The 25385-nt window shown below is 39.8% G+C and overlaps 2 protein-coding genes across 12 annotated transcripts in view; both read left to right on the forward strand.

Annotated features, from left to right (window-relative positions):
* Positions 1–14071, forward strand: part of MTHFD2L (methylenetetrahydrofolate dehydrogenase (NADP+ dependent) 2 like) — a 134956-nt gene extending 120885 nt beyond the window's left edge. For 8 of the 10 annotated variants that reach the window (XM_049093057.1, XM_049093062.1, XM_049093065.1 and 5 more), the window contains one exon: positions 7827–9167. In XM_049093057.1, coding sequence (XP_048949014.1) covers positions 7827–7939 — 113 coding nt within the window. In that variant the 3' untranslated portion in view covers positions 7940–9167. Of the gene's footprint in view, positions 1–4169; positions 4339–7826; positions 9168–13933 lie in introns of those variants that run through there. The other 2 variants (XR_007401754.1, XM_049093058.1) reach the window with 2 other exon arrangements.
* Positions 14072–14347: 276 nt separating this feature from the next.
* Positions 14348–22368, forward strand: EPGN (epithelial mitogen). Of its 2 annotated transcripts, none has more exons than XM_025435876.3 (5): positions 14348–14477; positions 15034–15123; positions 17959–18079; positions 18830–18982; positions 21007–22368. In XM_025435876.3, exons 1-5 carry the CDS (start codon positions 14435–14437, stop codon positions 21059–21061), a joined length of 462 nt encoding a protein of 153 aa, XP_025291661.1. In that variant the 5' UTR covers positions 14348–14434; the 3' UTR covers positions 21062–22368. The 2 variants fall into 2 exon arrangements, with proteins under 2 accessions (XP_025291661.1, XP_048949024.1); XM_049093067.1 differs by lacking the exon at positions 21007–22368 and adding an exon at positions 20107–20988.
* The last annotated feature ends 3017 nt before the right edge of the window (positions 22369–25385 follow it).

The following is a 25385-nucleotide window of genomic DNA, read 5'->3' on the forward strand; positions in this document are numbered from 1 at the left end:
GTCGGCCCAGCACAGGTGCGTGTCCAGCACCGATTTGGCCTGGAGGTTCAGGAGAATCACCTGAGCCGCGAAGCCAGCTGCTTCCACGGGTGGGTCCTTGTGGCTGTCGCCGGCCGCGTCGCCGCGACGAACATCTTTGACAGACACGCTCTTGACATCGAAGCCCACGTTGTCCCCAGGAAGAGCCTCACTCCAGCGTCACGGTGCATTTCCACACTTTCCTTCGGGTGTAACATTGACCGGAGCAAGGTGACCCCCTGCCAGGCCGAAGAACACCAGCCCCCCTCGGCCCCGGGCCGGTACCGACACCACCGATTTTGCAGGCGTCCCGGAGAGGCAGGTGCAAGGGCTTGGCAGGTGGACGAGTCGGCGGCAGGATGCAGCCAGAGCTCCGAGCAGTGGGTTCCCGCATCCCCGTCCTCACGGGGCACTTTCCGTCCCTGGCCCCACGGCGTGTTAGCACCTGGCTCCAGCCTGTCATCACCTTTCCAGCCAGAGACGGCACAAGTGGTGCTGCTGCGTGGGGGGTAGCCAAGCTCCGTGGTGCGGGTGCTGACTTCCTGGGCGATGTCCTCGGGGCTCCTCGGGCTGTGGGGTGGCTCAGTGGGATCCGTTTCGTTAACACCAACGATTAGTTGTTTCACGCCCAGTGTGTAAGCCAGAGGGCACGCTCACGGGTCTGCCCATTCCCCGAGACCCTGCTTCAAATTCACCGACACCAGCGGCAACGACCAGGACAGCACAGTCAGCCTGACGTGTGCCCGGAATCATGGTTTTGATAAAGTCTCTGTGTCCTGGGGCATCAGTGATGGTCACATAACACTGCTGGTCTCCACGGGGACACATCAGTGGTGATACCACGTTCACGTCCAGCTTTCAGTTTATCCAAGGCCCAGGCATACTTGAAGGAGCCTTTTCCCATCTCAGCAGCCTCCTTCTCAAATTCTTCGATAGTTCTTTGGTCGATCCCACCACATTTGTGGATCAGATGGCCAGTAGTGGTAGACTTGCCCGAGTCTACGTGTCCAATGACGATGATGTTGTTGTGAGTCCTTTCCTGTCCCATTTTTGGTTTAGGTTTAGTGGTGGTTTTCACGATGGGTGTGAAACAATGGGTGGCAAACCTATTGCAGAAAAAAAAGGGGGTAATTATATTTTTAATATCTGTCTCCTAGCTACACTCTAAGCTCCGAGGGACAGCTCTGGCTGTCTTTCTCAAGAAATATTTGTGGTGAATCTATCTGGGCCAAACTGGAGCCAGTGTGGGAACAGTGAATAAGTTAGGAAAATGTGCAAGGGTTGGGAAATAATGCCAGACCCGGATGTAGGGCCAGATCCTAAAAGAGCTTTATTGCCACAACAAACAGTTTATACTTTATCCTGAAGACAGTAAAGATTCATCAAATGTTCCAAAGCTGAAATGATCAATGAAATAATCTGTGTTTCAAAGAATGAGTCTGGCAGCAGGTTAGAGGATTTTTGTCTCTAAACCAAAAGACTATTTTAGTAGATTATAAAAAAAATGACTACGTATTTCTCCTGTCCCCATATGGACATCCCTTTGGCAATGTGGCTTTATCATTCTTCTTATCCCATGATTTTAAATATGAGTTTAGCCATGTGACCTGCTTTGACCCATGGGGCATTAGCAGCTGTGATTCAAGCATTTGCACCTAGGGGTTTGCCTGGGGCCTGAAAGGGAAACCAGAAGTCCCTAGTGAAGTAGCTTCATGAAGCAGTGAACTTCAGCCATGTTTTAAACTTCCTCTTTGCTACTGTTAACACGTACAACACTGGCCCCCTCACACCACCAGAGAGAAATCTCTCTCCCTTCAGCAAATGATCCTCAGAAGTGTGCTCCAGAATCTTGAGGTGGGAGGGAGCCATAAGGAGCGAGCCTACATTTGTCAGGAGATTACAGCATTCATTATAACTGCAAATTGAAAGCCACTCTACTAAGTTTCATGGGTCAGTGAATGAACAGTTAATTCAGCCTGGAGAGTTAATGAGCACAAAGGAAGTGACATTTAGCTAGATCTGCAAAGGAAGAATAAATATTCATCAGGTAGAAAAGTAGAGGCAGGGTATGTCAAACAGAGAGTAGCATGTACAGAGGCAAGTGTTGCATCCCAAAGGACTGATTTTAAATGGTCGTCTTTTCCCCTTCTATACAACTGAGCATCCTCTCTGATATTCTAGATCATGCTAGCAGAACCCTCTCACCCTCAAGGAAGCCTATAGAATTTACTTCTGTGGTGTCTATAAAGTTTATAGAAAGGCCAATGAAACAAATTGCCGTGGTAATTAGTGCCTTTCCTCAAAATAGTCTTTATTTTCAGAAACCTGTTTTAAACACGACCAAGTCATTTTCCTCTGACTCTCATTCCCCAGAGTGAGCTCCATGCAAGTAACAATAGGATCTAATGGTTGTTTTATTTGTGTTCACTGTCAAATGGTTTCAGTAACTCTAGAATCATGTTAACTTCATGAAATTGAATCTAATCCTGATTGCGCAGTATCTGTTCATGGGCCTCTCATGAAAATCCTGACATTGATCAAGATCTAAGGCATGTTCCCTGCTTCTTGAAAGTTCATGTTGCCACTTTGCTGTTACAAAAAAAAAAAATAAAAAACAAAGCAAAACTACATTAGTATCTGTTTTCACTAAGTGAAAGAAATCCGAGGTTTTTAGCTTTTCTGAAAAAAGCAAAAAACAACAGCAACAACAAAGAATAGGTGCAAAGCCAAAAGCATTCAGTGTTTGCTTCACAGTGAGCATCTGACGTACAGTGTGCACAGAGGCAGTGCACACCCCCAGCAGGGAGGGGGGCCCCACCAGGCTCCTTCCCTGGGAACTACACTTCAGCATGTCAGTATCCAGCAGCCAGAGCTGTGAACTGTGTCTGTGAGCACTTAGGCTTCTCCCCATTTATTTTGCACATCTGTTAGCAAGATATGTCCTAAGATGTCAGAAGAGCCAAAAAGCTTATTTTTTAGGACTAAGAATGCTCAAAAATTTCCCCCTATAAATTAATGGTATATGCTTCTTCTGTTACTCCATCATGGCATAAGAAAGGTTTTTTTGGATTGCTGGGAGGATCCTGTACCTGGTTTTCATACATACAGAATTTTTGGCATTTTCCTTAACATACACATATACTCCCTTACACCTAAACACAGAATAAATAAGTCTCTGAAGGAGATTGTTGCCTTAAAGTGCTTCTGTGATTCTTTTCAATATAGCATATAGAACACTTTTCCTCACACGTAATAGGATTAATCTTTAAAAGCATCCTCTTCTACAAGCAGGTGCAAACCTTTGTCTGCCCTTAGGGAAAGATCAGCCAAGGAGAGCTTTTTCTGGTGATGTAATGCTTGTTAACTTACGCTCTTGCAGACATGATTGGGGAAGATGCTTTTCAGAGCATCAGACATATTGGATTTAACTCTTTCTCACAAGACTAATTTAAGCTCACAAGCCACTTCTGATGCTTCATAAATATGTCAGGTAGGACAACCCTGAGATAGTTATGCACAATCATCAGTCTAGAGAATTTCTTTTAAGAATTGGCATCTTTACCCACTGGCATTTGCCAATGATAATTCCCTACCTTTCTTGAGAAATCAGTACCTCCATATCCTGGTTCTTCTGTAAATAGATGATACATTAACCCTAGCCAGCAGCAAATAAACTTCTATTTCTTCCTCCGATATAGATTCTCATGAAACTCAAAAGGGATGGAGACCTTGTATGGGTTGTTTTCCATCAAACTCATCACAGTTGACCTCTCGTGACTGTGTACAGACTTAATTTTCATATTCATCCGCTTTCTTTCAAAAATTAAAAAAAAAGAACAATATTTGATAGCCAGGGATATTCATAGTGATATAATCTTCTGCCTAGTGAGTGATGTTCAGGGCTCTGTTGGTGCCACTGAGCGCTTGTGAATGTCCAGAGAAGCCCTCGCCCAGGGCAGGTGGCCCACTACCCATCACACAGTGTGTTTCTATGAAGTGATAGGTAAGGCAAGGTAAAGGTGTGTTACCTTCTACAAGTTGAATGCGCAAAAAAGCAGACATAAGCTACAGATTCAGGCAGATGTTATTTTGTGCAACAGCTCATCCTCATTCCTCTGTCCTTCCACCCCAAACCTCACTTTTTTGAGCAGAAATATGCAACATAAGCATATTGTGAAAAACACAATTTGGAAGAGGAGTGTCATGGTACCTGAGCAGACCAGTGGTTGATCTGATCTGACACCCAGGAAGAAAGCAACTCAGACTGCTAAGCCAGCTGTGTAATTTGAAGTGCTGGATGTAATTCAGAGATGATGAGCTGTGAGTACTCAGAGTAAAAATGTAGGAAAGTTACTTTATTAGAACTTCCCTCCTTATATCTTTTTTCAGACAATCCTCCAAACCCTTTGAGAACACTGCATCAAATTTTGGCCCCTGAATCTTTCCTGGGACTTTTCTACTTATTCAGGTCATGGTAATACAGTTGCATTGGGATGGGGTGGAATCATGGAATCGTAGAATGTTTCAAACTGGGCTGTAGATAGCATCTCCACCATATAAGGGAGTGGTAAGTCACTCTAACCGCAGGGAGAAACACTTTCTTCATCTATTAAGATGAAATAATAATTCCATATGGATTATCACAATAATATTTGTAAAGTTCTTGGCAAGTAGAAGGTATTTAATTGATAGTAGCTATGGTTAATATTATCTTTATATGCATAATTTCAAGCCACTTTACCTTTCAAAGTTGAAAACCAAATTATATAAAATGACTTTACCTACAGCAGATCCCCTGACATGATGAATTTTATCTACCTTTTGACTGTGAAATGAATAATTTTGTTTTCCATTGCAGTTGGTTTGTACTTGATTCTTCATTTACCAGTAGTCTTTTATTTTTACCCTTTAGTATTTCAAACTCAGGACTTTACAAATACATAATTTTAAATACTACCAGAGTAAATAGTCGTAGCATAGTACATTTCTGCCAGAGATCCACTGATATTTTAAAAGCATGGCATTTCCAATTCTGTAGAAAAAGTCCTGGAAGGCACTGGTCATGCTATCAAGTCAGCCTATTACAAAGGGGGGAAGGGGCAATTTGTCATGATCAAGCAAATTAGTAGCTTGAGTTTTTCAGTAAATTAGCTTGAAATAAATTGTCTGTATCCACTGACACATTCCTGCAGATTGATTTTAGATTTTAAATCTCAAAGGCTATGTAGTTCACTTCATCAAAATTTACCGAATGCATGACCTGTGCATGGTGCAACTCTCAGATGAAGCCCAATGACGATAGCACCAGCTGTAAAGCCTTGGTTTCCACCATCCAGGTGCTAGTGCGTAGCTACTGGGGACAGACAACACAGTGTGCTAATTTCCATGACAGAGTTACATATAAAGTTACTGGAAATACAGGTGGTGGGGCTTTTAATTCAACATTGGAGGGGTGAGTTTTTGAGAAAAATTATAGCCAGGTAACATTTTATTGGCTTTTAAATAAGGATTTTCTTATTTGGATAAAGTAGAAGAGTATTCCAGGGGGAAGGAATAGCTAGAGCAAAGCAAGAAAGGATTGCTAATTCATAGCTATTTGTGAAATGGCTATTGACCTAGCCTAGACTTTGACATTGGATGGAAGTGTGATGAGGGAAAGACATGTTTGTGTGTAGAGAAGCTTTTTGGAAAACGAATCCATTACCTTCCAAATCATAAGTATTCTTATCTTTTCTTTGTTACATACCATGATTGATAATACATACAAACTGGTTTTTTTTTCTTTTGGTGATGTCTTTAAGCCTATTTGGACTTAAGCAAAAGAATATTATTCCTTTGCTCTTCCTATGATTAAAAAAAATTCTAGTGTACTACTAAACTTCAATTAAAGGTAAGGGTAAACTTTACAAACCCTATTTCTAGAAGGCAACATAAGTCGTACAATAATAATACTTGAGATCTAGAAAACTTGTTAGTTTTTTTAAGATTTTATTTATTCATGAGAGACACACAGAGAGAGACAGAGACATAGGCAGAGGGAGAAGCAGGCTTCATACAGGAAGCCTGATGTGGGACTCAATCCCCGGAGTCCCGGGATCACGCCCTGAGCCAAAGGCAGATGCTCAGCAGCTGAGCCACCCAGGGCCCAAGTTGTTAGTTTAGATTCCTATAGAAGCATATGCGAGCGAAATTTGTAAAAGGCAATGCATCTAAGTAACATGTGAACTAATAATGTCAGAGTATGTGTTAAAGAAGTATTGTCTGTGCTAACTGACAATAAAAGAGTTATCTGGGAAAACTTCATTGTTCATATTCACATGACAAAGCATAAAACCAGCAGGTCAAAGCAGGGGACCATTCACGTGTAATAATGTGGGTGTGAAAACATTCTTAAATAAGACTTGCTGAAAGTTCTCTGTGTTTTCTTTGAGTCTATTCACTGAATAAGAAGTCTGCATACCTTAGAACAGGACTATGTGTATATGCTCAGTAATTCAAATATATTTGATGATTTTTATTAGACTGCACTGGGAATGTATTATTCACACATAAATGATGCTGTTGTTAGAACAGGAATTTATCAATTTAACAAATGGTGTGTGCTGAACTGTCTATATCCTGTTCCCCCTTTGTTACTAATATCATGTATTTTAGAAGTAATTAACTAGAATTAAAGGTACTTGGGTCACTCATGGATTATAGATTTTCAATCATGTAAAACTAACTGCATGGAGATTCAACCTACAGTCTTAGGCTGATTAGGTATCATACACAGGATGGTCCAAGTGTGTGAGTGTTTCCAGGCTACCTTATTCTGACAGTGTTTTGAGGTTGTTAGACTTATATATGTAATGCAGAAAAATCCACTATATTCTGTTAAATTAATTAAGCAAGGAGGCTTTTAGATTCATATGGCTCTAATGCCATGGCAGCCCATGTAAGCCAACCAAAATCTAAGCCTAAAAATGCCTCAAGGTTACAAAATCAAAACCGAAGGACAACCAGTCACAAAGAGCCAATTGAGTTTTAAGTGATAGCCAAAACTGAAAGGTCACTATTGAATGACCTTGCTTTGTTTCCACCTGTTCCCTTAAAAGTCGCTCACTAGCCTCTTGTTGGTAGAGCGCTCCTGACTACTTCCAGTTTACTGCTATGCAATTCAAATAGATAATATAAACTCTTAAAATTTTTTGAGGTACTTGACTGGCTCAGTCGGGAGAGCATGCAACTTTTTTTTTTTAAGATTTTATTTATTTATCTGAGAGAGAAAGAGAGAAAGCACACAAAAGAAAGCATGAGAGAGGGGATCCCTGGGTGGCTCAGTGGTTTAGTGCTGCCTTCAGCCCAGGGTGCAATCCTGGAGTCCCGGGATCGAGTCCCACGTCGGGCTCCCTGCATGGAGCCTGCTTCTCCTTCTGCCTCTCTCTCTCTCTATCATGAATAAATAATAAATAAAATATTTTTAAAAAAAAAAAAGAAAGAAAGCATGAGAGAGAGAGAGGGAGAGGGAGAGGGAAGCAGGCTCCCCACTGTGCAGGGAGCTGGATACTGGGCTTTTGATCCCAGGACCCTGAAATCATGACCTGAGCCCAAGGCAGATGCTTAACTAACTGAGCCACCCAGATGCCCAGAGCATGCAACTCTTGGTATCAGAGTTACAAGTTTGAGCCCCATGTTGAATGTAAAGATTACTTTTTAAAAAATGTTTTAAAAAATTTTACACACCTCTGTTTACCTTTTAACAGTTCAGTTTATTTAAAAATATGAAAAAATTAAAAATAAAGATGGCTTTCTGTTTTCTCCATCAGCTGTTAAGAAGAAGGCTAGCTTTATCACTCCAGTTCCAGGAGGCGTGGGACCCATGACGGTGGCAATGCTTCTGAAGAACACCCTTCTGGCAGCTAAAAAACTCATTTACTAGATCACATGAAAGAATAAAGCAAAATGAAATCATGCTATTTATTTATTTGACAAAGGGCAAACATCTTTATATTTTACTACAAAGCTATTTATTTCTACATTGTATTTATTTTTTCATGGATGGAATCATTGTGGATCAGATGATTCATACAACTTGATGCATTTCCTGCTAACAGATTTTGAGTTTTAGGGAGAAAAAAAAACCCAATTCCAGTGAAAGCTTTGGTAACAGCGGTTTATTTTGTGAATAATATTTGTTCATAGTTTTAAACAAAAAGGGCTCATAATAAATGAATATATTTTTGACACAAATATCACACTATGTTTTCAACAAATGTCCTGTCAGCCAAATGGGTGCCCTTATAAAATGTAATTTAGGTTTTGACATAAGTATGCTCAGTTTTTATATATTTTGTTTATCATATGCTGAAAAAGAGCTTACTTGCTAAAAGAAAGATAAAATATTAAAAGTAAGATCTTGATCTCATTTATTCCTCAAATGGATCCTGTGAGGCCCCTTAATGAGAAATGATACTCTATTCAAGGAAATAAAAATAAACAAAGAAGGCAAAAAATGCAGAGCCACTTAGAAAGGTAATGATCATTTCAAATTGCAATGACTACTTTCTATGGTAAAAATGTGATAAGAATATCTTAGGTTTACATGTAATTTCTTTCTTATTCTAGAAAAATATTTGGATAATACCTTCCTTGAAGAATAATGGAAAATCCAATACCAAACATATACAACAAAGCTATGGTTGTATTTTCCCACAAATATTAGAAAAATATAGTATAGAATGAGTGAGAACTGCATTAAAGAAAAACTGCCAGGTTTGTTCACAGATTCAGAAATTAATAGGAAAATAAGACACTTAACAAAATGTGCCAAAGCTAAGTCTTAGGCTATGACAAAAAGTCTACTGCTTTGTTCCCCACTGTTCTTACCTCTTCTGCTGTGGCATTTGGTTCTCAAAGTAGATGCCATATTTCGAACGCCATTTAAATTAGGAAATACACATGAATGTCAGTTGAAGGCTATTCTGAGACTATCCTAAGCACTTCATTGTATTGTTTTCATGTCCAATTCCAGTGTGTTTAGGCACCAACAATGATTCTTACCCAGTGCATGTCTTTATCAGTGTGTGTTTCTGATCAATTGTGTGAAAATAGACTAGATACTTATAATTAATAATATTTCAACCGTATAATAAAAGCAATTTGAAGAATACCTGTCTTTTTTCCTTAAGATATTTGTGGTTTTTTTGTTAATATATATTTGTTACCTATTTCTTTCTCCTTCTTCTTCTTCTTTTTTTTTTTTTTTTTTTTTTTGTAGTTTCAAGTTCTTATTTATATTCCAGTTAGTTAACATACAGTGTAATATTAGTTTCAGGAGTAGAATTGTGGGGCACCTGGGTGGCTCAGATGCTGGTTGAGCATCTGCCTTTGGCTCAGGTCATGATCCCGAGGTCCTGGGAAGTATTCCCACATCAGGCTTCCCCATGGGGAGCCTATTTCTCCTTCTGCCTATGTCTCTGACTCTCTCTCTCTCTCTCATGAATAAATAAGTAAAATATTTTTTTAAAAAAGGAGTAGAATTGTTACCTATTTCTTTACCAACATGCTGAGGAAATGTACAGGTTTTTTAAGCATGTAAGAAAAGGTTCTACAGCCCATTCTACAATCAGTCCAGACCAATCTTTGTCTGATAACACCAACAGATTTTAAATTCAAAGCTCCAAGCAAACATCTCAGAAAGGGCCTATTTTATTCTTAAGGGCCCCAAATTCCCCAAACAGACAAAATGACCCAAAGTACAGGTACCTGCAAAAGGTGAAGTCTGTAGTTTTGAGCCTAGCACCTCCAACCCCTCAAAGTACAGGAGGAGTTATTTTTGGAAGGTTTCTGACCTTTGGCTAGGCTAAAATTCAGGAGTGAATCTTTCTAGAGACTTAAAATACTGTAAAAGAAAAATTGTTCTGACATTTGTTAAAAATGATAAGGAAGACTTTATCCAGGACTATTGCAATGGGATCAAGACTATTGCAATAGAGAAGATTCAACTCAACTCCAAATACAGCAAAGACAGCTATGGATCTACATCCAGTAAGTGAGTAAGGAGATCAGTAGGTGGGAAATTACTATAAGAGGAAATGGATTATATATCAAAAATAGAGGGAGTCTTGGTAAACTAACTTACCAGGACTCTTGCTGAAGGCAGACCAGATATCAAGGGTGGGGCATGAGAACTTGATCAGATGTGGTGGGGAGGATGGTTTTCATTAACTGACTCAGCAGCATTCTTTGCTAAAACGGGGCTCAGCAGGCCTAGTCAAGAAGACTCAGAGGAATCTGACTGAAGTCCAGTCAAGAAGGAAGCCTTTGTCAATACATAAAGAAGATAAAGTTGATTTGTTGGTACCATGACTTTATTTATGGGTATTTGGACTGCATGAAAGATAGATATATCATGGCCATGTAGAGGAGCTTTGGAGAAGTAACCTTCCTTCTCCTGCGAGTATCTATAAAAAGGACCCTGAAGAAGTAAGGGGAGTGAACAATAATACAAAGATATGGAGGTGAGAATGAGTTTGGCATATATATATTTATGAGAGCAAGAGTCAGACTAAAATGAGAAGCGTATGTTGGAGAGTGGTAGAAGCCCAACTGGATAGATTAGAGAGTACCTGGAGTTTAATGAGTTAGGAGAATTGTAGTTAGACCCTGGAAGATGTTATCACTAATTATCACAAGGAAGGTGTAAAAGGGAGCTGATTCTGGAGGAGAGATTATGTTCAACTTAAGAGTAACAGATGATAACATGATACCTAAAGAGAAGTCCTGACATAACATCAGTCTGGGAAGAGACTAATGAAGATTTAGGACTCAGTACTGTAGTGGGTTTTTTTTTTTCTTTTTTAAGATTTTATTGATTTATTTGAGAGAAGGAGACAGCGTGAGAAAGAGAGAGAATGTAAGAGCATGAGCTGAGGGAAGGGAGGAAAGGGTAGAGGGAGAGGGAGAAGCATACTCTCAGCTGAGTAGGGAGCCTGATGCCTGGCCATCCCAGGACCCTGAGATCATGGCGAGCCGCAGGCAGGTGCTTAACCCAACTGAGCCACCCAGGTGCCCCTCCATTCCATGTATCAACCACTAAATCCCTGACCTTGTTGACCATTATACACCCCCTCTGTCCCTCTACTCTTGTTCAATCCTAACAGCTATCCTTTTATTTTATTTATTTATTTATTTATTTATTTATTGTTGTAACAGCTATCCTTAAGAGCGCACCTGGCATGTGCTAAATGCTTTACGGATTCTTGTTGTTATTGACAATCTCCATTTGACAGATGAGAAAATTGACCCTTGGGATTATTAAAAACCTTCAGCCAGGGCTAAATGGATAGTAGATGTGGGATTGGAATTCAAAACAAGGTCTGGGATGATATGAGCCGGAGCTCACTCTCCGTTACACCACACTGCTTCCCTCAGTCCCTCCCCAATCCCCCGGAGTCCTTTCTCTTATTACACATCTAAATCTTACTTGTTATTCCAGATTCACCTCAAATGAAACTTGTTCATGAAAACTGCCATGAGAATTTGACTAAGTCCTACCCCTGAACTCCCACAGCTATTTCTGCAGACATTCGCAGCACTTATCAATTCCTACCTAGTTTTGTAGTTATGTATGCACTTTCCTTAACTCCCTTCAGCACCTGAAAGTCAGAGTCCATGCATGATTTGTCTGTCTTGCTAATACCACATCCAGCCCAGTGCTATGGATATTCTAGGCATTCGATATTTTATGAATGAATGAATAAGTGAATGCAGGAATGAATGAATGAATGGCAACCGCACCCATGAGAATTACAGAATAAGTTTCGAGAGAGATAAGGCAATGGACTGATTTCCTGCCAATGTCTAGCAACATTTTTGTTGAATTAGTGAAAGAGCAAGAAAGAAGAAAAAAAAGGGAAAAAAAAGACAAGGGAGGGGAAGTGAGGAGTGGGGAAAGGAGGTGGAGGGAAGACACTTTCAGAGATGCTTATGACAAGACGAGAGAGATGAATACATTAAAAAGACAGAAAGAGTGGTAGAAGGGAAGAATGAAAGTGTAGTGTACTTAGCCTTCTTTCCCCTTTCTCTTGGAGCAGGTTGCTCCTATATGTATCAAGAAAGAAGGAAGAAGTCAGTGAGGCCACCTTATAGTGCCCATCTTCCCCAATCTTCAGGAATGGGAAAGGCACTTTTCGTGAGAGGGTTGAACGAGGGGACTCTCTTAAAGGGAGTGTAAATGGGGTCCAGCAGTATGAGTCCCAGTAGGAGTCCCAGAGGCAAGACACGTGAGAGCGGACTAGAGCTATTTTGTTGTATAAGAAGTCTTCTGGAAAGTGGAGCATAAGCCTTCCGGAAAGTGTAAGCGAGTTTCTGTGTTATGTGGCTCACCGCACCAGAGTAGGGGAACATCAGGAAAGAGCATGGGCCATTCCTTTCAGCCCAAATGTACGTGAAAGCCACAGTTCATTTAATATTTAAATTCTTAGGATAGAGGTGATTTATTCAAAGTTTGATTTTTAGGAGATTATTCAGAGAATTCCTCTGAGATCAGTGTTACGGATTCCTACCGGAGAACACAGCTAGCAAAGTAGAAAGGGCGTGTGATCTGGAATCCGAACGCAGATTCCAGTCCTGACTGTAGGGCGTATCCTCTCTTTTGAGCCTCCATCCCTCCGTTGTCCCAAGGGAATAGAAATAATGCCTATTGCTTATTTCTCTATTGACTCAGATGGATTCATTAGGTAAATAGCATATGTTAGGCACTGGATTCGTTGGGGCCAGGATTACTGAAGAAATCACGGAGATGTGTGTGAAAGCCTTCTGCAAAATGCAAAGCACCATGGAAACTCTAGTTAACAATTACAGCCAAGTTGGCTGTTGTACTATGTCTTAGTCTTCCAAGTAAAGATATTTAACATCAGTCCTAGCATTTCCCTCCAAAGACTGCAATTTGTCATGAGGGTTTATTTAGTCCTTTGTAATGTAAATGTTCGTCTTCTTAAATTCACACCAGTGGCGCAGAGGATGATTATTTGATTTATAATTCAAATATTATTTGCCTGGAGAAAATATTATCCGGAATTGTCTTAATAATGAGGAGTTTTTAAAAATCCACAAAAGTAGAAATACAAAACGTATGCACATTTAAAGTGAGCCAAGTGCTATATATTCTTTTAACTGTAAAATGAGGACTCCTGTGGTGATTGCCCAAGTTATAATGAGTTCACAACAAGCTCATTCTTGTGTGATTTCTAAAGCCAAATTCATATTTCGGTAGTGAAAGAGATCCTTTCTGGTAAACCAAATTTGCTGGATGGACATGATGCAAATGATCACCTATCTTAACAACAGGTTTCCAAGGTACAGAAAATACAAGCAATTGAAATTCCTGGTAGAAAGGCACAACACCCCAGTAAACCATGTTTATATAAGTTCTTTATAATAATTTGGGGCAAGCGAAAATTTGTGGGAAGCTCTCTATATTCACAAAATCCAATAGGATTAATCACCTTTTTGGCCTTTCAAATGGCATTTTAATAATCATAACTAGATTAACAGTGAGAAAAATTTGAATGTCATGTTACATTAAAAACTTTCTGTTCATTAGACATACCAAACCTCAATATTTTATCTTAGTGGAGATGACATCATCATCATCACTTTGGTACTTTACTGGTTCTCTCTAGCCTAATCGAGCATAGATTGAAGCTTTGTAGCTCTAAGGAAATTGGTAGCCTGATCCATTTACTCAGAAACTTCTTAAATGGCAGAATGACATAAAGGCAAATGTTATGCTGTTAAAAATAATTATTTTTACAGAACTTGTAATGGCAAAACAAAGTAGCAAAAAATAAAATGGAGTATGAAACCTCTCTTTTCACCCAAATTTAATTTTCTCTCCTGCCCCTAAATTACAAACTATCTGCACTTGCAGTGGAATGGCCTTGTACCGAGAGGTGGTGTGACTGACAACAGTTTCGAGATGTTCGATTCCTATCCCGGGATGCTGCTTCCTGGTTTGCAAATATCAGAACTCTCCTTTGTGGGACTCCTAGGTAGGTGGCTAGCAACTTTGGAGCTGGTACAAGTCTGTCCCGGCAACGGGGCCTTTCCCGAATTTAGATTCTTTTTTGTTGTTTTAAGTACTTTTACATACACGATCATGCCCACAGGTAACAGGAAACCAGTGTTTCAAAAGAAAACTTGATCACATTGCTAGATAACACAGGTATTCTAAACAAGTGCGTGAGCGCCTCGAGGGCTCTACCTACAGCTGCTGCCAGAAGTACATATTTTTTTGATTGGTAAGAACTAGCAGATGACGCTTCGTGAAATATAAATGCAAGAAAGACTCAGGAGAGCGCATTAAAAACCTTCCACCGTCAGTCTAGGAGGATACGAAGGATACTGTTAGCAGCAGCAGCAGCAGCAGGCAATGGCTCTCGGAGTTCCAGTATCCGTCTATCTCTTATTCAAAGGTAGGTAGTTCCTTTCTGCCTTGTTCACTCTGTATCCCTGTAGAATACGAAGAGGATTTGTTTTCTCCGAATGAATGAGAAGTTGGCTTTTAACAGCCGTGTTTCTCGTGACAAAGAAGGGAGCAAGGAATCTGTGAATTAATTGAGTTCCTTATGTAATGTAGATTTGGCTCCTACCAGGTTGGGATACCCCCTTTTTTGAGACCTGTGTGTTTGCTCCATACAGCTGGAGAGCAGTTGACATATTCTAACTACTATGCCGTGGTATCCTTGTGGCTGAATCAGTGTACACATGTACCCACTTCCTCTTAAAAATTAATGTATTTCTATTTTTTGGAATTATAAGGTAGCCAGTAGAATTGGTGCGGATGGGAAACTGTCAGGAAACTACCCCTGTCAGGTTTTGGATCTCAAATGTAAGTGAATTAAGAATGGACACAAATGGGGAGAAGTAGACTAATTTTTGATCTGTGACTTGTGCATAACTTTTGATCTGTGGCTTGCACATAGGAGGCTCACCTGCTAAAGATGCCTTTCCCCCTACCCCTTCATGTAGCAATGACGGCCTTGACTCAAGAGGCAGCCGTGCCGGGAACACCTCCAACCACAATCCAGCAAAGTAACTGGACAGCTAACAAAACAGAAGGTATTTTCTTTACGCTTTCGTTATTTTAAGTGACTTTTTTTTTCTTTATCTTTGAGAGATATTTGGATTGTGATAAAAAGCAACGTTGGACGTTTTTAGGTATATATTTTATTATGAGCAGTCAGTTCTTTTAGCAGAATGCTATTAAATGAAAGTGACAGGCAAATGTGCCAGCAAAGAATTGCCTTTTTAAAAGGGGCAAGTAAAGGAACTGAGAGACACAGAAGTTGTCTTTAGTTACTGCCCTGAATGTGAAACATGCCACATTTTCTGCTTGGCTCCTGTTTGGTTCCCAATAACCCATGCATGTCCTGAGGCACTTTGTCGCCGTTTTGGCATTCTTGATGATTGGTATTTTGCTATCCTGTTTTAATCTGTGACCAGGACTTTGAAGCCAAAGAAATTATGACAAAATGAAGCCATAATCCATCTTTGGAAAGATCTTTTTTCTTGTTTTGTTTTGGGGGCCTTTTGTTGTTGTTTTATTTAGCCTATGCTATATGTCCTAACCACTTAGACCCAATTTTGATGATATATTTTCTTTCCTATATTATTACTATGACTATTATTATTAGAATAGCTTCTGGCTGTTGTTGAGCATCAGTATTTTTTTAAGCCTGTTTGAACTCTCAGAGGTGAACTTGGAAAACTTGTTACCTGCCAAGACCTGTTACCAGGTGGTGATGGTTCTCACACAAATCACTACCCACCCCCCCTTGTGAAGATTGGTAATGTGACGTAGGACAGAGGAAACACCATATCTTGCTCTCAGAGCCAGGCAAATAAAAAAATCAAGTCAGATAGATATTTTGTTCCTGAATATGAAGGCAAGCAATATTTAAACATTCCTCACTTCACCAATAATTTTTAAATTAAAAATAATTTACTTATAATATTTTGCCCATTTGAGGTTTGAATATCTATCCATTTGCAAAACAAATCAGTGTGAGCTTTAGAATAATTTTTAGCCAAACCTCTTCATGTCTCCTGAGCCTTTGAGCAAAGAGGAAAGTTCTTCACCGGCAGATAAATACTACAGAAAATTCAAGTTTCCCTCAGTGACTTACTTCATAACAGTGCACCCAGCACCACCTTTTTACTTCCTTAATAGTGAAAGTTTTCCAAGTTACAGAGAATAATAATAGAAAACAGGGCACAGAAAATATCATCTCTACAGGTTTCCTTTGCTTTCTTGATGGAGAGCTTCAGCCTCCCCCCCCTCCTTTTTTTTAAAGATTTTATTTTATTTATCCATGAAAGGCACAGAGAGAGAGAGAGGGAGAGAGGCAGAGACACAGGCAGAGGGAGGAGCAGGCTCCATGCAGGGAGCCCGACGTGGGACTCGATCCCAGGATCCCAGGGTCACGCCCTGGGCTGAAGGCGGCGGCGCTAAACCGCTGGGCCGCCGGGGCTGCCCTCCCCTTTTTAATTTAATTTAAAAATCTGCATCCAATACCTCAGGAAATTTTTAATAAATTTATAACTAACATTCTTCTCCTTAGGAGAAAGATGAGGCTCTCCAGCATACTCTTTGTTTGAAGATATCTCCTTTCAATTCTCGTATTTTCTAGCAAATCCTGCTTCAGGCTTGGTTCATTCAATCTATTTAGTCTTGAAGCAGGAAGAACCTAACACAGTTTATAAAGGGAAATTCTTACTAGCTTACAGTTAATTATTAAAATGAGATACTAAAAAAAATGAGATACTAGATTCACGACACCACATTAAGAAAATGAAGGTGAATTTTAAGGTAACATTGTGTGTTCTCAACCAAAATGAAGTTATATGACAGTATCTTATTGGCGGCTTACCTAAGATTTAGTATTTTCAATATAAAAAAATATGCCTTTTTAGATCTTTTTTTTTCCCCTAAAAACAAGTAAGTGGGATTCTGTTAATCTACTTAGCAAGGCAAATACGATGTCACATGATAACTAAGGATGAGGAAATATGTTTATTCATAACAATGACAAAATAAAATGCCACTAATTATGCTTGAGACAAATTTAAGAATCAGTAATTAGGTTTTTACCAAACAGGACTCAAGTGTCATTCCCACTGCATATACCCCAAGATTGGCTTAGGCATGTATCTTCAGTACCTCAGGGAACAAGGAGTAAGCATCCTGAAACGTTTGCATTATGCCAAAGGGAAACTTCCCATAGAGACTTCTGGCACTTGACCACAAAAGTTTTGCCAGATGCGGTCATTTGCATGATGTTAGAAGACAAAACCCAGATTTTCTCATTCTATCTGTCTCGAGGGCTTTCCCCACTATCTCATAATGTCTCTTAACTGAGTACAATTTCCAATTAATATTCAAAGGTGTTGTCTCAACTAGTGAAGCTTGAGCTATAACTTATTTCTGGCTTCTTGTATAGGTCATCACAAGGCCTCTTCTGAAATCAGGCACAGTGCTCCCTTTGCAGTTACCTTCTCAAGTGGTAGTCCACGGGAGAGGTCGTCTTCTCAAGTTCATGATCTCTGTAAACCCAAATTTCCTAAGTGCGGACTCCTTAGGTGTAAAGCGGAGAATTAAAAAAACGAGAATCAATGCTGCCACCTTTTGGCAAACTTGTATCTATACCTCATTGTGCGGCTTCTAAAGAACAGATCGTCGGTCCACCTCCACCCCTTAATTAATTAATAATATGTCTAAATGATATCAACCTAAACTTTGTGAGTATAACCTGCCGACCGAATTAGCCAACAGTTTAAAAGGCAGAGCACCCAAAGAATATCCTTAAAATTAAAGATCTCTTTACCTGTGTGTAACAAATATACTATAAAAGTATGACCCACTTCATCTGTTAACATTGTATGTGCTTTTCCTAGTTGACTCCACAGAAGGACCCATAGCCTTGAAGTTCTCACATCCTTGCCTGGAAGACCACAATAGTTACTGCATCAATGGCGTTTGCGCATTCCACCATGAGCTGGAGAAAGCCATCTGCACGTAATTGCAAAGAACTTTCCAAGTCCTAGAGATGGGAGGAGATGAATTTATGTTTCACATGTCTCTATGCGTTTCACATAGTACATTTCCACTCACCTCTCTCTTATCTAGTAAAAAGGGTACATCATCTGAACATGATTCACTGTATTTGAATATCTAAGGAGTCTTTCTCTAAACTACCTAATCCTCATTACTCAAAAGTAGGGTTCCCACATTAGCAGCTTCTGTGTAACCTGGGAGCTTGTTAGAAATGCAGAAGCTTATGCTCCACCTCAAAACTACTGAGTCCAAATGTGTACTTTAGCAGTATGCAAGGATGATTCTGAGTTTTCACGGGGTTGGTTGATTACAGAATGAGGTGATAAAGACTCTATAGCAACACACTACAGGAATACAAAGTTCTAGAGCAATTAAGTACTATTTCTATGATCATTGCTTTGCTAGGCATTCTCCTATGAAAGAGTAGATTAACAATTTTCTCGATCAACCCATGGAAGTGGACTACCTTGCCCTTCTACCCATGAGGGAAGTTACAGTAATATGGGGCTTTAAAAAAATATATGGGGCTTTAATGGTTTGATTATTGCAAAATACAGAGCTTCTTCAATACATTTAACAGTTGGCTTTCATTTGGCATTTTCTGCTTTAAATTACATTCTGTGGAAATTTTTCATTCTTTGAAATTGGTCATTTCTTTATATCTCTACCACTATGAGTTTTACAATTATATATTCTTTTCTTTTTTTAAAGGTGTTTTACTGGTTATACTGGAGAAAGATGTGAGCACTTGACCTTAACTTCATATGCTGTGGATTCTTACGAAAAATACATTGCAATTGGGATTGGCGTTGGATTATTATTAAGTGGTTTTCTTGCTATTTTTTACTGCTACATAAGAAAGAGGTATGAGAAAAATAAAATAGGAAGTCACTGGGCACTTGTTCACTTGATGAATATTTATTGAGCCCCTATGATGTACCAAGTACTGACATGTATAATTTTTTAGTAAAAATGGCTGCAGATATGGCAATTTCCTCATATTTGTTTTGATGCTTTTTCTTATAAACACAGAGAAGCAGTACAAATTTACCTGCAATTGCATTAGAATAGCTCCTATTTACAATTTCCCTACATCCTCATCTCTGTCTGCCCACGTCAAAGTTATAGGTAAGGAGGACAGTAAGTCCCACAAGAGAAGAGGTAAAGCATGTCTTGTTTGCAATTATATATTCAGTGCTAAATACTGTGCCTGGCATACAGTAGACACTCAGTAAATATTTGCTGAATGAACAAATCAAGAAATGAGTATTAAAGGAATGAAAATGTATGGCAGGGGCAGCCAGGTGGCTCAGTCGGTGAAGCGTCTGCCTTTGCCTCAGGTTATGATTCCGGGGTTCTGGGATTGAACCCCGCATCGGGCTCCCTGCTCAGCAGAGAGTCTGCCTTTCCCTTCACTCATGTTCGCTCTCACTCTCTCAAATAAATAAATAAGTAAAATCTTTAAAAAAAAGAAAAAAAAGAAGAAGAAGAAGAGAGAAGAAAAAAAGAAAGAAAATGTATGGCAAACATGGGCCTTTTTTTTTTTTTTTTTTTTCCAGATTTCAGTTGAGGGTTTATTCAGGAGATTCTAGTCTACTGCTAAAAGCCTAAGAAAATAAGCTTGATCCACAAGTATAAATTACTTGTGTTATCCGCACTGGTAATCTTTTCTTAAATCCATGTAACTAGGAAAAAGGCAAGAAATAATGTGAGCTACATTAAAGAAAAAAGTGCAAATACATTTCCTTTGCTGTATCCTATTCACTAAGTTGCCATTTTTAAAACGACCAAAACAGATTGTGCAAAATAGAAAAAGATTGTTTGCTTAGTAACGGCATCTAAGAACATCTGTTATGTCAATTGTAGATCAATTGATATTAAATCAGTCCTACCAATTGATTTCGTTATGTCAGTTGCCTAAGAAACCAAGAAAGGAAGAGAAAAAATAGGAAGTAACTTTTACTTACTTATTTTTATTTTTTTTAAAGACTTTATTTATTTATTCATGAGTGACACACAGAGAGAGGCAGAGACAGAGGGAGAAGCAGGCTCCCCACAAGGAGCCCAACGTGGGACTCAATCCTGCATCCCGAGATCAGGACCTGAGCCAAAGGCAGACGCCCAACCGCTGAGCCATCCAGGCATCCCTTGACCTTTTAATGTTAACAAGACTACTGTTGGAGGTCAGATTCCTTAGCAGCAAAACCTAGGATGGGGATTCTTGTGCAAGTCATTGGCCGAGGGCGTGCTCTAAGTGAACCCTGGTATGGAGAATGGAAAAATGGACTAGAGGAAGAAAGTGAGCAAAGATGAGGACATGACTTTCACTCTGTCTAGCCTTGGCCCAATTGCATAGGAAGACCTAAAATATAAATGGTCTCCCAAGAGAGTAAAGGATCTTGAGTTTGTTTGTTTGTTTTAAAGATTCTACTTATTTATTCATGAGAGACTCAGAGGGAGAGGAAAGCTCCCTGTGGGGAGCCCGGATGCAGGACTCTATCCCAGGACCCTGGGATCATGCACTGAGCAGAAGGCAGACACTCAACCGCTGAGCCACCCAAGCATCCCAGATCTTGGTTTTAGTGCCCTATGTCATCAAGCATGGGTGGCAGGGTGCTCCCGGTGGGAAAGAAGGCGAGGGCTTGCAATTTCCCAGGAATCTTCAGGCTAAGTGCCCTGTTGGCCAAGGGCCGTCCTCTGGAGAAGGAGGCAGCTGTGAGCTTGTTGACAGGTGTAGCCCCAGAGGGGTGGGGGTGGGGAGTAGGTCCAGCCCACAGATTGGAGGTGGGGACACCAGGAGCAACAGCGATACCACAGGATAGATGTCATCCTCAATAAATTATACAGACAGCAGTCAGATTCACATGGAAACCAACATTCTGTTTTAGGTGTCTAAACCTGAAATCACCTTACAACATCTGTTCTGGAGGAAGACCCCTGTGAGGCCTTTGTAAGAAATTCTCATGAGGCATTTATAAAAGTCAGCGGGCCCCAAACTGAAAACTTCAACTGAAACAACAAACTGACTGGACTGGAAAATAACGGAAGTTGGGATCATGATGAAATGAGGGAATAAACTTCAACGTCGGTCTTCAGACTTTGTCATTGTTAGGGTGCCATGGGAGCCGAGGGAACAAGCTACAGTGCCAGAAGTCAGGTTCATTGTCCTACTCTGGATTTGTTGCTGTTGTTATGTGGTTATTGTTCTGATTGCAGAAGGACTGAGTTTCACGCTTCTGGCCATGTCAGATGTGAATTTTCATGGCAATAATGATCGAGCTTGCAGCAAGTCAAAGCAGTGCCAAGCTTGGGCTCTTCATGCCCTTGCTACCGCCAGTATTTTGTATCAATGCTCTGTGGACCTCATCCCAGGCATGCTGCTTTCATGGTAACTAAAAGAACGTGATGTCAACTGTCTAGATGAGGTCAGTATTATGACCCCTCCAGGGATGCAAGCATGTGCCTGAAGCCTAAACCAGAAAAAAGAAAATGCCATGTCCAAGGCAAACATACATCATGCCCACCTTGTGACAATAATGTGTAGCCTTTATCTGTGAAATATGGAATAAGCTAAAGAGTTTTTAATGACTGAAAGCTTTCTGGAAATTGAGTCCTGAGTAGGCGAAACATTGCTGTTTCTGCACGGATTATAAAACTCTGTGTTGGACTTATTGCTCCCCTAATGTTTATGTTCATCGCCTCTTCCTGTTGTTAGTGGAACTACCTGGTGACTATCCATTTTGGCTGAAATTCTAGAATTCTACCAATAAATAAAATGCTACCATTTGCCCTGAAATAGAAACTGAAGAACTGGACATAGGAATTTTTTTTATAGGAATTTTTTTCATCAGCCAACAGCATCTGGAAACTTTCGTTCCCATTTCTGGATACTTGATAGCAGATTTGCACAGAGTGAGAGATAATGGAACAATGGCAGAAATGCCTGTTTTTAAATTAGAGTCCTTCCTCTTTAATCCTATTTCTTCCCTGTACGTCGAATAGTCTTGTGCAGGTCCTTTAATTTCTTCGGGCTTTGGTTTTATTTCTACAAGGCCCTGATAGCTTTAAAATTTGAAAGTGTTTTCCGTGTTTGTTCTGCTAGTGGGATTATTCTCAACCCCACCTCTGTCCTCTGCGCCACCTCTAATCCCCAGACACACCACTGGATATCATCTCAGGTGTGCATTTTACTGTTTGGTTTGTAAAATAATTAATTAAAAACTTGTTTTGCAAGGAAGTGAAATATGAAATTGAAGAATAATGTTATCTACTAATTTTCTTTTGGATTCAGTCTGAAACTATGGACTTTGTTTTCCTCCATTGTGATGTGGATAAGCAAAACAGTTCTGATCACAAGATGGGTTAAAAGAGAATCAAACACAAATGTTCTTTAAAAAAAAAAAAAAGATTTTACCTACTTATTCATGAGAGACAGAGAGAGAGGCAGAGACACAGGCAGAGGGAGAAGCAGGCTCCCTGCAGGGAGCCCGACGTGGGACTTGATCCCAGAGCCCCAGGATCACAACCTGAGCCGAAGGCAGACGCTCAACCACGGAGCCACCCAGGCGTCCCTCCGCTCACTCCTAAACAAAACTTTACAGGCTGTCTCCTTTGAGTAGAAGGTATTTCTCCAGCTTTGTTTTTCCTCCACAAGGAATTTAATGCAGATGAAGTGCGTGTCAGCACTTTCTGCTTGTCCTCACAAAGTATGCAAAGGTTACATCATACCAAAAAGTGGGGAGGTGAAGGTTCCTCCCAGTGACTCCAGCAACCGCACCTAGAAAGCTATGCTCTTCCTGGGCATTTCAAAAAGGTGTTAAAAAGCTAAGGAGAGTCCAGGAAGAAGCAATAAAGCTTAACTAAGGACTGCCTCCTGATGAAAGGAAAGAGGAATTAATGCCGGAATCTGGGGAGGTGATAACCTAAAAAGTTATAAATATCTGCTGTCTATAAATATTTCTAAATTGTAAACATAATATAACTGAAATTAAATAACACCAGACAGAGAATTAAAATTTCCAGATTGCCAAAGCAAAACAGAGACCAATAGAGAATCCAATACTGTGGAATAGTGTGCGTTCAGGGTATAAAATGTCCTCCCTCACCCCATGAGAGACAGAAATGTAGAGTGTGGCTTAAGAGAGGCCATCTGTTTGTGGTCCATCATACAAAATAGTCTTCGGGTCCCATACACCTCGATTTAATTTTGCAGGGAGAAATCTTGGCATTCCTATAGCAATATTCACATATGCAAGTAGAACTTGAGTGAGAAAACATACAAGGTGTTTTGCAAATTTTCCGTCTTTTTTTCCCTCTTCTCTGTATGCAGTAAAGACCTTGGGAAAAGTCTGCCAGGGAAGCCCTGCCTCAGCACTACCTTTACAGCTTTCAGTCATGAATTATTAGGTGAGGTGGATCATCTAGGGAAGAAATGGGAATGTTTCTGGCATCTTTGACTAAATCAAACTGGATAAGGAGTTCATTGATTTCATTCAATTCCCGTTTTGTCTTCTTCCTGTGTCTATCCTTCAATCTTTGAGAACACATTCTTAAGTCTCGATATTCATGAGTGCTTCATTAATTAGTATATTGGACCATGCTAGGGGTAGGAGCAAACACTGTAACTTCAGTCATATGTGAACCAGTAAATTTACAAAAAAGAATTTTAATTACTTGTTATTGTATCCTCTTTCCCCAAATTACTTTTTTTTTTTTTTTTAAATAATCTCTGTACCAACATGGGGCTTAAAATCATGACCCTGAGATCAAGAGTCCCATATTCTACTGTCTGAACTGGCCAGGTGCCCCATCCCAAATTACTTTTTGCATATTATGTTTTTGTGATGTTTGAAGTAGATGAAATTAAAACATAGGTTATCTTTTAGTGTTTCCTGGCACAATACAAAACCTAATCCTTTAATTTTGAATTGTCCACTTTGGTGACGTCAAGAAGATTTCTGTTCCTTATATGTAATTGAAAAAAATTTTTAAGAAAATCACAAGGCCAACATCAGCAATTTAAGCATTTGATGTTGGACGTAAGGACAGTTTTTGTCTGCAGAACACCATGAGTAAGCCATCTAACTTCTGGTATTGCAAAATGTCACAGACTCTCTGTAGTGTGATGTAAATATTGATATCCTGCAACCCACATTCATGGGAAGGGTTACCAGAATCTTTCTATTGCAAAATACCACTCTTTCTGGCTTACATCATGGCTGCATGACATCAGATTACTAGCATCTGCCAAGATGAACTAGAAGTGTTGAAATTTAATTTGTCAGTCGGGTACTGCTAATCTGGGTGAGCCCACATTTCTGTCCAAATCTTGGCGCAGCCCTATTCAGTAGCACATTCAGGAGCAGATCTTCCAAATTCACCTCCAGATTTCTGTTAATTATTCAGTCCATGAGTGCACAGCTCAGAGTACACGAGGCCAAGCAGTTCATTTCCTAAAAATGCAAAGGCTAGGCCCCTGTAGAATATCCACCTGAATGAATGAGTCCCACCATTTTATTTCACCCCTCTGCCAAGACTAAGCATGATGGCTATTCCAGATTGTGGGCAACACCCACAGGCTCCAAAGAAACATCCCATAAAGATTATGAGTGTGATTATAGGGTAGCAAGGAGAATTGAATTTTTTAGTTGGGTCTCATTTATAATATATCTCATGACTTTTCTTTATAGTTTTTATGTCTCAGGTGTTATTGGAGCATAAATCACTTAGATTGAAATTCGGTTAGGACCACAGTCAAGCAGGTTATCAAACCAGCAGTGCTTTTGATCTTTAAGAGGATATTATATAGGCTTCAAGCTTTCTGGAAAGAATGGCATCTATAGATCTTTAAAATTGCATGAAAATATCAATTCAATATTGAGTTTCCTCACAAATCGAGTTAAACTGATAGTGTAATATAGCTACCAATCACGAGCACTTACAATGTTTGAAAAGCATTATTAGCATTATTTTAGTGAATCCACAACTGTGTGTAATCGAAGGTAAGAGAAAAGTCTAATCTTTGTCAAGGTCACTTAGCCTTTCAGTGGCAGAGCCTAGATTTGAACAGATAGACCTAATGCCAAAGCCCCACATCTAAACTCCGTATGATAATGCTCCCCAATATTTTATGGAAAATATTGATGTTAGGGGGTTTGTTTCTTGATGAGCTTAGAGATAATATCCAAGTGGTTTGTATGCAAGTGAAAAAAAGTTCTTTAAATTATATAAAATAATAGTCTTTGTCATAGATCATCCACAGAAACTC

Source organism: Canis lupus, chromosome 13, assembly GCF_003254725.2.
Source record: "Canis lupus dingo isolate Sandy chromosome 13, ASM325472v2, whole genome shotgun sequence".
Lineage (NCBI taxonomy): Eukaryota > Metazoa > Chordata > Mammalia > Carnivora > Canidae > Canis > Canis lupus.

What these genes read in the sequence shown, in the direction of transcription:
- EPGN (XM_025435876.3), top strand. Translation starts at nt 14,435, where the DNA reads ATGGCTCTCGGAGTTCCAGTATCCGTCTATCTCTTATTCAAAG. An exon ending in CGTCTATCTCTTATTCAAAG is followed by an intron (nt 14,478 to 15,033) that starts GTAGGTAGTTCC and finishes CCCTTCATGTAG; the next exon opens with CAATGACGGCCTTGACTCAA. An exon ending in TACTGCTACATAAGAAAGAG is followed by an intron (nt 18,983 to 21,006) that starts GTATGAGAAAAA and finishes ATTCTGTTTTAG; the next exon opens with GTGTCTAAACCTGAAATCAC.